Source organism: Sciurus carolinensis, chromosome 16, assembly GCF_902686445.1.
Source record: "Sciurus carolinensis chromosome 16, mSciCar1.2, whole genome shotgun sequence".
NCBI lineage: Eukaryota > Metazoa > Chordata > Mammalia > Rodentia > Sciuridae > Sciurus > Sciurus carolinensis.
The window spans coordinates 16,273,704-16,288,128 of record NC_062228.1 but is presented as its reverse complement, the minus strand read 5'-3'; the positions used below and the strand labels follow the sequence as shown (position 1 = coordinate 16,288,128).

Below are 14,425 nucleotides of genomic sequence, written 5' to 3'. Positions count from 1 at the left end.
TTTGTTTTTGGTGCTGAGGATCAAACCCAGGGTCCTGCACATGCTAAACTGGCAGTTATCACTGAGCTACATCCCCAGCCCTAGTTTTATATCTTTTTAAAAATGATCTTTCAGTTAATTAAAGACTAGGTCACTCTACATCTCTTTGCTTGTGAAATTAAACCATCTATTTCTGGAATTTATTGTGTTCATTTATACACATCATTAAAGATTTTCAGAGCTTTATATAATTTTATAAAATGATTTCTTTTGTCACCTGTGGCTTGTGAAAAAGGTTTTCATCTGTTTTAAATCATTGTGTGCAGTTTGGCACAGTGGTACACACCTATAATCCTATCTACTCAGGAAGTTAAGACAGGAGGATCACAAACTTGAGGGCAGCCTGGGCAGTTTAGTGAGACCCTGTCCCAAAACAAAAAATAAAAAGGGTTGAGCATGTAGCTCAGTGGTAGACTACTGCTGGGTTCAATTCCTACTACTGCAAAAAATAAGTAAGTAAATAAGTCACTGTGAGCGTTTGATCCAAATGCTTCCAAAGATCTAGAATCTTCCAGGACAACCATCACTCAAACATCTAACAGGAATTAGTGTTGAAGGGTGATTTTTAGGCCAAGATTTGATTGTTATATTCTAAAATATGACTTTTTATGATAGTTTGTTTTTCCATTTCATTATTTCCTGTGTTCTTAGGTTTTATGCTACCCCTTTCCTAGGTAGGTTATTGACTTAGAGAATAGACTGTGACACTAAGAGAGTTACGTTGCTATTTACAGGCACAAAGTTGATTTATTTCATTGAGACCTCTCTACTGCTTTTTTTATTTGTTTGTTTGTTTGTTTGTTTGTTTTGTGTGTGTGTGTGGTGCTGGGGATTGAACCCAGAGCCTTTGCATGTGAGGCAAGTACTTTAGCAGCTGAGCTATATCCCCAGCTTCTCTACTATTCTTAACACAGTAACACATGGACAATAGTAAGTTTGAATGCTATGATTGCAATTTGGTTTTCTTGCATTTTTATAGAACTTTATAGGTGACAAAATTATATGATTTGATTACCACAGTAAACCTTTTACTAGGTAGGGACTATCAGGAATGTATTTATTACAGATAATCTAAAATTCAACTAGCCATGGCTTAAACAAGGTTTAATAGTCTCACTTAACCAAAAGCCTGCAGTTAAGCAGCTCAAGTATTCCTGTACTATGAAAGATTAGAGACTTTTCTGCCTTTTCATTATCCTTTGAATGGGGAAAACAAAAGCATTCCCAGAATCTTAACAGATTTCCCTGTCATGTCATCATAGGGTCTCCTGTCCTCTCTTACATGCAAGGAAGGCTACAACAGAGAGCATCTAGCTTTTGTAGAGGTAGTGGCAAGGGAGATGGTGAATGAGTTGGCCAATCAAAATGGGCAAGTGTCAGTCCCATTTTACAGGGGAGGACTTTGAGGTTCAGGATAGTGGGACTTGAATCCATAATCTTAAAATCCAAAGTCCAGTGCTTATCTCTTTCATATCACATCATTTGAGAGTATCTTAGAATTAACTCATTCAGTAAATATTCAACTGTGTCTTTGCCCTCATGGAGCATACAGTAGAGTGGCTGTGATTAATCTGATGAATTTATAATCATTTTCTTTTTTTAAAAATTCACTTTTCTCTATCTTGTGTATATATCTATATATAGTTCATTATAAAACAGGGTAGGCTAGAGGTGTAGCTTAGTGGCTGAGTGTGGGCTTAGCACATACAAGGCCCTGGGTTCAAACCCTAGCACCAAAAACAAACAAACAAAAAACAGAAAAAATAAAATATGGAACACTACATGCTGTCTTGGAGTGGAAGTGAAGATACCACTTGTGAATAAATTCAATGATGAGAGGGACCCAACCTACAAACTGATGGGCTAAGTGTGTAAGGGATCATAGGCAATGTACAGAACTGAGAATGCAAAGAATAAATGTAATTTTTTCAGAATTGGAAATTTTTAGGTCAGAGTTTTGTTGCTAAAAGAGCCCCCTGGATTCTTCTAAAACAATTATCCTCACTGGAGCCAGTTAAGGCAAGATAGGGTCACCTGATCACCCTTACCGACAAGATAAAAGGTCCTCTTAGGAGAACTTTAAAAAAAAATTATGTGTGGAGTTGTGGATAAAGCTCAGTCGGTAGAGTGCTTGCCTTCCATGCACAAGGCCCAGCACACACACACAAAAAAAAAAAAAAAAAAAAAAATCTCATGTGGGACTTTGAGTATACACATGCCCTTCTCTGACTGTCACCCCAGTTCTGATACATTTCTCCTGGAGGGCTGCTGTCTTTCTCAACCCCCATCCTCAACCTCTGTCTTACCAGTCCAGCCCCCAGTTTTTAAACAAATTTGAGAACTTGCAGAAATTCAGAACAACTAACCATCTAACTGGTTCACCCTGCCACTCCTGAGAGATATCATGGTTGTGTGGGCTGATGAAGTTATCTGTACTCCATTCCTGAAACATTCCAGAAACTCCAGAAGAGAGGCAACCAAATTAATAAATCTGCACTTGGGGGCTGCTACTTCTGGCCTTAGGGCATGTGTGCCGGGTTCTAAGATCTGGATATGAGATTTGTGTTGAAAGTAGTGAATAGAAATTGGGACTTCATGGTCAGTTCTCAATAGTGACCCTTGAAAAATAAATAATAATTCAGTTTTCTCCTTTACCAATAAAAAATCAAAAAAAATTCTCAAGTATTTGTGAACAAATAATTGGCATCCATAGTCATGGAGAATCCTTGATTATTTTCATAGTGGAAAATCTGTAGGCTTATGAAGCTGAATGAGTGAAGAGCTTTACTTGTTCTGTTTGATTCAGAACCCACTTACCTGCCCTTGGTGATAGGAAAAGTTGATCAGTTGAATGAGTCCCACAATGACTAAGAAATTTGAGAACAGGGGAAAAAAAAATTTGTTGTTTTTGCTGTACTGGGAATTAAACTCAGGACCTCACACATGCTTGTCGAGTACCTCACCACTGATCTACACTATCCCAACTCAATTCTGTAGGTTTTGATAGTATTTAATGACATGTGTCCACCATTATAATATATTGCCCCTGGCAACCACTCATCTTTTTACTGTTTGTATAGTTTTGTCTTTTCTAGAGTGTCATAGAGTTGGGATTGTATAACATGTAGTCTTTTTAGGTTAAGTTTTTTCACTTAGTAATGTGCATTTGTAGTACATATATTTACCTGGCTGGATAGCTTCATTTCCTTTTAGTGCTGAATAATACTCTGTTGTCTCATCTACCATAGTTTATCCATTCACCTTATAAAGAAACATCATGACCGTTATGGCTAAAGATCATTTGTGGTATTTGTGTGGATGTAAGTTTTTAATTCATTCGGGTAAATACCAAGGAGTGTGATTGCTGGACTGTATGGTAAGAACATGTTTAGTTTTATAAGAAACTGCCAAACTGTCTGCTATAGTGACTGCACCATTTTGCATTCCTGTCAGCAGAGAATGGATTTCCTGTCGTTCCTCATCCTCACTGTATTTTGACTAATAGTCCTTTATCAGATATGTCTTTTGCAAATATTTTCTCCCAGTCTGTGGATAATATCTGTGTGTGTGTGTGGGGGGGTACTAGGGATTAAACTCTGTGGTGCTCTATCACTGAACTGCATCTGCAGCCCTTTTATTTTTTATTTTGAGACAAGGTCTCTCTTAAGTTGCCCAGGCTGGTCTTGAATTTGTGATTCTCCTGTCTCAGCCTTCCAGGTACCTGGGATTACAGGTGTGTGCCAATATGCATGACTGTTTCTCACTTTTTACGTGTCTTTGGCAGAGCAGAAGTTTTGAATTTTAATAAAGTCAAGCTTATCAATTATTTCTTTCATATATTATGACTTTAGTGTTTTATTTTTAAAAGTTATTACCATAACCAAGATCATCTAGATTTACTACTGCTATCCTTCTTTCTTTCTTTTTTTTTTTTTTTCCGTACTGGGGATTGAACTCAGGGCCTCCCTCATACATGCTAGGTAAGTTCTCTACTACTGAGCTACATCCAAGCCCTTTTAAAATTTTTTTATTTTGTTTTGAGACAGGCTCTTGCTAAAATGACGAGGCTGGCCTTGAATTTACTGTCCTCCTTCCATAACCTCCCAAGTAGCTGGGATCACAAATGTGTGCTACAGTGCCCAGCTACTGTGTTATCTTTTAGGAGTTTTATAGACTTAACTTTACATTTAGTTCTGTGATTTTTCATTTATTTTTTGTAAATGGGTAAAGTTTGAGTCTAGATGCATTTTTCTTTTAATGTAGGCATCCGGTCGTTCTAACACTGTTGAACAAAAGATCATCTTTTTTCCATTGTTGTCTGTGCTTCTCTGCCAAAGATCAGTTGGTTATATTTATGTTGGTCTATTCTGGGCTCTCTATTCCATTTGTCTATTTGAGTTGAGATTGTTTTTGGTTTTGTTGTAGAAGAAATTGTTGTATACAATAGAAGTGAAAAAGAGGCCATATAGTAGGTAATAAGAAGGTATTCTCATTTCAGATGCTTAAGAAAAAACAAAAACAAAGGTCCATGATGCTACAAAGGCATTGAATGAGATTTAGCATTCAATGGTAACACTAGCAAAATTATTCTGAAGTTTCTTGTCCATTTACACATAGATTCCAGGAAAAATTGATCCTTTTCTTGGACGATATATGCCTTTACTCTAGTAATGCATACTCTTCTCCCCATGAAGATAAGCTAACACATTATGGAACTAGAAATTCCACCTTACATAGATTTTTCATTCATATCTAACTGTGTAAAGAAAGAAGTCTGAGGGAAATGTATCATTTCACAGGTGCAAACCTGACTTGTACCTCAAATTTTTGTTTACCCAGGAGGACAGTGGTAGGGAAAGTGAATAGTAACCATTCTGTGAAAGAGTAGTATGAAATGAGAATATTATGCAGATACTACAAAGACAGTTGTTTGATTGGTTGGATGATGAAGTGAGTATATGATTAAATAGTAAATACTCTACCTTGTTCCAAAAAGGATTTAGGACCCCTGAAGTTTTCACATTTTCAGGGCCTCATGAAGCTTCATATAATCATTCTACCAGTATTTTCAAACAGGAAAAAATGGATTCTTACTTTCAATTGGCTACATGCACACCTTTCTTAGGCATGGGGCATTATTAGAACAAAGCTTCTGTAGATAAAAAAAAAAAAAAAAAAAAGCCTATGTAATTTTTACTCTTCCTTTCTAGGAGAATTAGATCACCCAGATCCATTCCAATTCAATGGTGCCCTCATATGCCGTCTTGCCACTTCAGTTCACATAGTTAATAGTTTCATTCATTCCAGTGAGACTGTGTAGGGTATTGAGTAAGAGTATAGGTTCTGGAGCCTGACTTCTTGAGTTTGCATCATACTGTCTTCCAGTTTGTGTCCTTAACCATGTTGCTTAATTGTTATGTGCCTCAGTCTCCCCCTATTTAAAATGTAGAAATAATAGTAACTCTATCATAAGGATATGAATGTGTGTGTTTTAACTTAGAGACATATCTGTACACAGAAAATGTTCAATAAATGTTAGCTCTAATTATTTAACAAATAGTTACTCAGTGTTCAATTCAGGTGATTCACAGATTATGCTGGGAACAAGATGCAATCCTTGCTCCTTATACTTACAATGTTTCCTGGGCTCGGGTTATATTAACATTTGCCATATTAATTTCATTTTTGACATTTTTAAAATTTCATTTTATAGTTGAAATCAAGTGATTTTGCAGTCCTGAAGCAGTTGCTGCCTCTGTTGGAGAAGGTCTCCAACACATACCCTGACCCTGTCATCCAAGAACTTGCTGCTGACCTTCGTATTACCATCTCCACCCATGGAGCCTTTGCCACTGAGGCTGTCACTGTGGCCGCCCAAAGTACCCTGAAAAAAAAAGATCCAGAAGGGAATACAGAAGAGGATCAACAAACTAGTTGTAACAGATACACAGAGGTAGCTCAGAGCCATGTTGAACAACAGCAAAACCAGAAGTCACCCCATATAGCCCAGGAGTCTAATGCTCCATTCATTCCTAAGAGGATAAATGAGGCCAGTGCTACTGCAAACCAGAAATCTGGAAGCATAACCACAGAACGGTTCCAAGAGGTTCTTTTATCAGCTTATGATCCTCAGATCCCAACACGGGCTGCTGCTCTGCGTACTCTTTCCTGCTGGATAGAGCAGAGAGAAGCAAAAGCCCTTGAGAGGCAAGAGCAGCTTCTCAAGGTGAGTGGAACATACTATGAAGATATAGGTACAGAGTGGGACAGTGGGACACTAAGGTATTAGAACCAGTGGCATAATAATAACTGCTATTTATTGAACCAGGTCCAGTAGTATGCATTCGGCTCAAGTGTTTCTGGAGTATTGACTGTGTTGAGTACTGCTCTGGATTATCCTCCAAGAACTTATAATTATTTAGAAGAAGCTAGACTTAGACACAGAAAGGAGTTAGATGACCACATAAAGCTACTCAATTGAACATGAACAGAGTGCCAAAAATTTTATATTCATTAAATGCTATGGACAGATATGAAAAAGAATTGAATCTTCTGGGGAGGTAGATCTTTGTATGACCTTAGCACATGGTAAACATCTGAGTAGATAAAAGAAAGGTGGGCATGTGGAATAACATGAACAAATTCCCAAAGATGGGTAAGTACCTTTTTAGGTAAGTAGGTCTACTTTCAGCACTGTGACCCAGCCTAGGTAAGCCACCTGTCTTTCTGGGACTCTTTTAGAGGAATATTGGGCAGGACTGGGTCTCCTCCACTCCCCTTTCTCAATCACAATGAAAAAACTATTCTTTAAGTTCTAAATTTATGTGGTAGAATACATATACTTAGTTGGGGATCTTTTTTTTAATTATAGGAATTGTCCTGACCTCAGTATGTATTAGCAGTGAAGAGCAAGGGGTCTAGAAACTACTTCCTAGGTTCAGATCCCAGAGCAGTTTCATGGAGAATTTACTTAAGCCTTCTGGGCATTAATTGTAACGATGATGATCTCTTCTGTTGCCCTCCTCATTAGACTAAGAATTATAATTCTAATTGAAAACATCAATTTTAGTCACTAAGGTATTAGAACCAGTGGCATAATAATAACTGCTATTTATTGAACCAGCTCATAGATCTTTTTTTCCCCCATACTGGGGATCATAGGCCATATATCTTGCATTGCCTCTGTTCCTCACAATAGCTGCAATACTGGTATTATCCCAATTTTATAGATGAGAAAACTAAGACACAAGGATTTGCTGTCATTGAAATATTACTGAAAACTTCAATGTATCTTCTTCAAGTAATCATTAAAAATATCCCTATTTAGATAATGAATGCTATAAATGTCTTTGGAATTTTCTTTTTTTTGGGGGGGGTGCTGGGGATCGAACCCAGGGCCTTGTGCTTACAAGGCAAGCACTCTATCGACTGAGCTATCTCCCCAGCCCCCTGGAATTTTCTTTTTAATTTAATTTAATTTTATTTTTTTAGCTGTAGATGGACACAATATCTTTATTTTAATGTGGTGCTAAGGATCGAACCCAGTACCTTGGCATGCTGGGCAAGCGCTCTGCCTCTGAGCCACAACCCCAGGCTGGAATTTTCTATAACTTCATATAACCTTCATCTGTTATACTTAACTGGTCACTAAATCCTGTCAATTCTTTTTTTCAAAGAAGTCCTTCAAATGTATCTCTTCCTCTTTATTCCCATGGCCACTTCCCTTACTCCATACATGATCCCCACACCTTCCAAACTTGTCATCTTCCCTACTTGACTAATCATAGGCTCTCCCTAACATACCTAAGATGTAGAGACTGACAGCATCAAGTCAATACCAAAAAAAAAAAAAAAAAAATCCATAGTACCAGCAAAGGACATGGCACACAGTAAATGGAACAGACATCCCCAACTTGCCCTAGACACCAGGCAAGAAAAACATGGGCACATGGGCATTGTCTTTCCCTGACTCTCATGTTCAGTCCTAAATCTAACCTGTCACTGTGGTATCGTCTAGATAAACCATGCTCACTGCAGTTAATAACCTAGTGAATTCCCAAATTGTGGGATATATTGAGTAATTTGTTACAAATGTCAATTGAAGTATAAAAATTTGCCAGATTTTTAAAAATAAAGAACAGATTCAAATTTATTACAATAATAATATCTGCCTCGTTTGCATTTCCATATGCTTTCTGAGTACAAGAGAAAAGGATCAAATTGCAGCACATATGCCATCAATTCACAGAACTCCACACTTTGCTACTTAGGTGTCAACCTTTTGTCAATCATGTCATATATGAGAATGTCCACCATGAACTGTCAGGAAAATGTGGAGGATTATTCTTCCAGACATTGATTTCCATGATTGCTGCTGGTGTATACGTCACTAAGAAGTATCTCCCCTAATTCTTCCCCCTTGTTAGCTGTTATAAGAATGGGACTTCAAGCATATACACCATCTTCCTCCCAAGATGCTATATCAGAATAATTTTTAGCTAAGATAAACAAGAAGAATTTGCTGTTTTGAGGCTATGCATAAGAGGGTCTCAAGTCTTTCCTTGATCTTTGTGAGTCATATCACTCTTTTTTTGTGGTTCCAGATATTTTTGGAGAACTTGGAACATGAAGATACTTTTGTATATCTGTCTGCCATTCAGGGTAAGTCGATCCTGGTTAAAGGACTTTGTGTCTGTGAAACAAAAATGGTATCATGTTTCTTCGCACTAAATCTCTAGTTACGCAGCCACAAGACACTGTTGGTCGTTTTGTCCAACTTCCTGCCACCTAACTCAGGCACTCCAAGTTATAATAATAATATTGTTGGACGGTTCCTAAAGGGTGTTTTTAGAGCTTCAGTGTCTCATAACTTTTTATTCATATCACTTATAAGGCTATATATTAAGTCCCATTTCCTCTAATTTAAAGAGGTAAAGAAGGGTTCACACATGACCTCTTATTACATTAACCTTTTGTATTGGACTATTATTAGTACCCACCTTTGTTCTCTAAGCTAAAAGAATCTCAGGGTGTGTTATGTGTGTGTGTTGTGTTGTTTTTGTGCTGGGTGTTGAACCCAGGATCTCCCACATGCTAAATGACTGTTACTGAGCTATGGCCCCAACCCCAATCTTGGGGTATTTAATGTTTCTTCATCAAAGTTTTTTCAATCATTTTATTTCTCTTTGGGGATTCTTCATTATTCTCTGCATCTTCATTAATTTGGGGATTCTAGATCTAGAGAAAGTATAGAGAATTAGTCATGGGAAGGTGAGATACAGACATGGTGAGAAGGTTAGAATTAACTCGGTTTCCCTGAGCACTCAGTGTGGTATAGCTGTCAAGAACTGGGGGTCTGGAGGGAGACTGCCTGAATGCACCTCCTCACTCTCCTGCTTTTTGTCTGTATGGATTCAGCAAATGATTTAATCCCTCTGGTCTTAAAGTTCCTATCTGTTAAAAGGAGACTAAATGGAAATGGAAAATAGTTACTTTGGAAAATAGTCTGGCATTTCCTTTAAAGTAAAAACAGGCTTATCCAACAATTCTATTCCAAGATATATACCCAACAGAAATGAAAACTCATGTCTCCATAAAAACTTGCATGTGAATGTTCATAGCAGCATTGTTTGCAGTCACCAAAAGGTGGAAGCAACCCAGATATTCATCAGTTGATGAGTGGACAAGCAAAATGTGGTATATACATAACAGGGAATTTTTTTTTAACTATAAAAATAATTAAGTACTATTACCTTTTACAACATGGATGAACTTTGAAACCATTATGTTCAATGAAAGAAAGCTGGTCACAAAGTACTACATATTATATAAATCCATTTATATGAAATGCCCAGAATAGAGACAGAAGGTAAATAGTGGCCACCTAGGGCTGGGAGGAAGGGGAATGTGGTTGGGGGTGATAGCTAAAGGGTATGTGGTGGCAAAAACATTCTAAAATTGTTCGTGATGATGGTTGTACAGTTCTATGAGTGTGCAAGGGACCCACTGAATTTTGTGAATACTTTAAATGGGTAAATTGTTTGGTATGTGAATGATATCTCAATAAAACTGCCACTTATAAAACAAAATTTAATAACAGGGAAGAGGGCCAAGACTGTCAGTGCCTCAGAAAATATGACAACTAAATGTAATGTGGTAGATGGGGTCCTGGAACAGAAAAAGAATTTTAGGGAAAAACTAAGATAATCTGAATAAGTTATGGGCTTTACTTCATAATAAAGTATTAATAGTTCATTATCAACTACTCCATATTAATGTAAGACATTAATAATAGGGCCATGTTGGCACATGCCAGTAGTCCATTGTTTGGGAAACTGAGGAAGGCACATCATTTCAGCCCAGAAGTTTGAGGCCAGCCTGGGGCAATATAGTGAGACCCCATCTCATTAAAAATATATATATAATAATAACAATAATAATAATAGGGACAACTGGGTGTGAAGTATATTTTCTCAATAATTCCATATTTTCTCAATAATTCCATAATCTGCAACTATTCTTTCATTAAATGTTTGTTTATAAAAGGGGAGCTTACCAGATGCAGTTGTGCATGCCTGTAATCACAGTGACTTGGGAAGCTGAGGCAGGAGGATTGCAAGTTCAAGGCCAGCCTAAGCAATTTGGCAAGTCCCTAAGCAACTTAGCAAGACCCTGTCTCAAAATAAAAAATAAAACAGACTAGGGATATAGTTTAGTGTTAAAGTGCCCTTGGGTTCAAATCCTAGTACCAAAAAAAGGGTGGAGGTGCTTATACTAAGTTAAATGAATTAATGCCTTGAAAGTGCTTAACACGTAATGTTCAAAATATGTTAGTTATTAATATTGTAATGTTGTTACCATGGTTGTTTTCACTATAACTTCTTTTGTTGCTTGAGCTTGGGAATTTTTTTTTTTTAATTCAACAAACATTTATTGTGCCCCTCTATACAAAACACTTTAACTGTTGAGTTGGGGTGACTAGGTTGAAAGGTAAAAAGAGAATTCTTCAAAAGAGACAAAATGACCACCCAAAGAGAAAAGGGACAGCTAGGTGATGGCAGTTGCCAAAGAGTAGAAAATTTCAAGAAAGAAAGTAATTAACCTGCAGCTTAATGGTCAGAGAGCCCTGGGGGGAGGGCACAGGAGGCTACAGGACATGGAATGGTACTTGTGGAAATCAAATAAATCAATGAAGCAAGAACTTAAAATGTCTCTAATTAATAAGTCTCAGAAAACAAGTCATCCTGTACTTTCTCCAAGGAACTATGATACTGTCAAGGAGATGTTTTTTCATTGATTTTTTTTTTTTTTTTTTTTTTTTTTTTTTTATGACTGGGTTTTCGGGAAGTGGAAGCATGTCATTCTAAAGTAGCAACATTGCTACTTGGAATAATCTTCTTAGTTAATTAACCCATTGAGCTCATTAGCCTCTAGAATCTGCTATAAAAATCACAACTGTTGGTGTTGTGTTTGTTTTTAGTAATTTTAATTGGTGTGCTAATCAGTTAGTAGCTAATTTGGTGATGAAGAACATGGGAGGTGGAGATGTAATTTTTCTTCTCAGCTCCTCAAGATGGACAAGATTGAACTAATTGATGTTTTTGGTGTTTGTAACATGCACTTAAAAGCCAAGGCCTTAGGTAAAGTTCCCATTAAGAAAGGAAAGAACTGAATTTTCCCACCTGTGTTGCCAATGTAGTTTGCCCAATCTTAAACCACTCTAGCAACAAAGCTTTTTAGGACTCTCACAAGTCTTGCAGGAGAGGGGGTGCCTAGCTGTCCTCTGAATGGCGTGTAGTTTGGGGGACTGTGTGTATGTATATGTTAAGTTTTCCTTTTCTAGGCTGCCTAAATGGCTCTTGGTGAGTTACAGTGTACTTCTTACTTATTTATTGATACTTTGGATTTCTTTTATAATTTCTTACCAACTCTGTCTGCAATCTAGGCAAAGAGCAGAAAGGCATTAAATAAACTCATTCATTAAGCAGGCATTTATTTGTGCCTGATTTAAGAATCTGAGAACTAAATTCCAATTTGAGTTTTATGAATGACTGTCTGCAGCTCTGTTTATTCCTACTAAGAAAGTTCTGCTTGATGTAGTTGTCCTGGCAACTGCTCCCACTTACTCAAAATCAGCTTCTTCTTCAGGTAGAGAATTATGGACAAAGTTGCCAAGTACCCAGCTACTAGGAGTTACAGATAGACAGCTTGATGTTAAATACACTGGTCTTCCCCTTTTACATTCCTTGTATGGTCTTCACTGTCTTTATCACCATTATTATACAAATAATACGTTTTCATTGTCTTAAAAATTTTAATGACAAGTATATAGAGTGAGAAGCAGAAGTCTTTTTCTTTCCCAAAATAGGAGATAAAATATGTCCTTGAGAGCCCCATAATGTGTTGTAGTTGTTTGGGACATTTTTTACATGAAAGTTTGGAAATAGTTGTTTAATAATGAATGTGACCAGTAAAGTGGAAACTGAACCCAGTTGTGTTTTACAAACGCCTATCTACATCCCAATCCTTTTTATTTTTTATTTTGAAAGAGTCTCACTAAGTTGCCTAGGTCCTTGCTGAGTTGCTGAGGCTGGCCTCCAACTTGTGATCTTCCTGCCTCAGCCTCCCAAGTTGCTGGGATTATAGGCGTGTGCCACTGTGCCCAGCTGTGATATTCTTTAATGAGGTATAATAGCCAGTTTATTTATCATAATGTGACTCTGCTCATGTATCCTCTCTGTCACATTCAATAAAAAACATTTTGAAAGCAACAGATTTAAGTGATTTTAGGGATCCAAGTGGTCCCTCTCAGGGATCTTTGGTTTTGTTGTTGCTCTTGTTTTGGTGGAGGGGGCATTACTGGGGATTGAACCCAGGGCCTCAAGCTTGGTAAGCAGGCACTTGAACACTTAACTATACCCACAGTCTATAAAACTGCCAAGCTCATTAAATACAGAAAACCACCTAAGCCAAGCCTGGGAGGTGAAATATGCCACTGTGAGTAGACTGAAGGGACATGCCCAGACAAATCACTCTTCCATGCTCTTCCTTTCAGAGAAGAGTTCATTTCTGTCAAAAAAGCTAGCGGGAAGGAAGGCAAAAGACCCTGAAGGGTGACTGTAGATACTAGATGACATTATTTTTACAGAGTTTCAAACTGAGCAGAATTACAAGTCTCAACTTGTCAGAAATCAAACCCTATCTCATTCTCATATTTCTACCTCAAATAAAGTAAGTTGAGAAACCATTAACTGAAAATAATTCTATCCCTTAAAGGATCATCTAATTGGATCTAGCATGGAAATTTGGAATGCAGTCCTATGAAGCTTGTCATCTTCACTTCTGTCCTTGAAATGGAAAAATTTCTTTTGTCTTCACTTGATTTCTGTAGCAACTAATGAATAAGTGAGCATTTGTTATCTCTCATATATGCTACCTCTGTCAATTCATGAAGTTGTTCTGGGAAGAGACATTATCCCCATTTTTAAACTTCCTATTTGAAATATAATTTGCATACCTAAAATTTACCAGCTTAAAATATGCAAGTCAGTGGCTTTTAGTGTATTTAAAGAGTTGTGCAACCGTCACCACTATCTAATTTTGGAATGTTTTCATCATCCCATACCCATTATCAGTCACTTCCCATTCCTCATTCTACCAGCCCCTGGCAACCACCGATCTACTTTTTTTGGGTGGGATGGTGGTGCTAGGGAGCAAATCCAGGGCCTTGCATTTGCCAGGCATGTGTTCTACCACTGAGCAACACCCTGAGCCTCTGGTCTACTTTTTATCTGTGGATTTGCCTATTTTGGACATTCATGTAAATGGATTCATACAATAAAGTGGAACCAATGAGTCTCTTCCTCTGGTTCTTTTCACTTACACATAATGTTTTAGAAATGCATCCATGTTATAGCTTGGTTTAGTACTTCATTCCTCTTTATGACTGAATAATATTTTATTATATTGATTACTCAGATTGTTTTTCATCTTCAGTTAATGTACAGTTGGGTTATTTGACCTTTTTGTCTATTATGAATAATATTGCTAGGAACATTCATGTGTAAGTTTTTGTGTACAAACATGTTTTCATTTCCCCTAGGCATTCACCTAGGAGTAAAATTGCTAAGTCATATAGTAACTCCATGTTTAGCCTTTTGAGGAGCTGCCACACTATTTTCCAAATGGCTGTGCCATTTTACATCCCTACTAGAAATCTAAGAGTTCCAATTTCTCTCTCTCTCTCTTTTTTTTTTTTTTTTTCTTTTTTCTTTTTTTGACTGGGGAGTGAACCCAGGGGTGCTTTACCACTGAGCCATATCCCCAGCCCAATTTTGTATTTTATTTAGAGACAAGGTATCACTGAGTTACTTAGAGCCTTGCCAAC

General features: G+C 37.3%; 1 protein-coding gene across 1 annotated transcript in view; it reads left to right on the top strand.

The window, feature by feature from the left end:
* Positions 1 to 14,425, top strand: part of Tango6 (transport and golgi organization 6 homolog) — a 171,538-nt gene that overhangs the window by 62,439 nt on the left and 94,674 nt on the right. Inside the window, 2 exon segments of the mRNA XM_047530021.1 lie at positions 5,753 to 6,265; positions 8,643 to 8,700. Of these exon segments, the coding sequence (XP_047385977.1) occupies positions 5,753 to 6,265; positions 8,643 to 8,700 (571 nt within the window).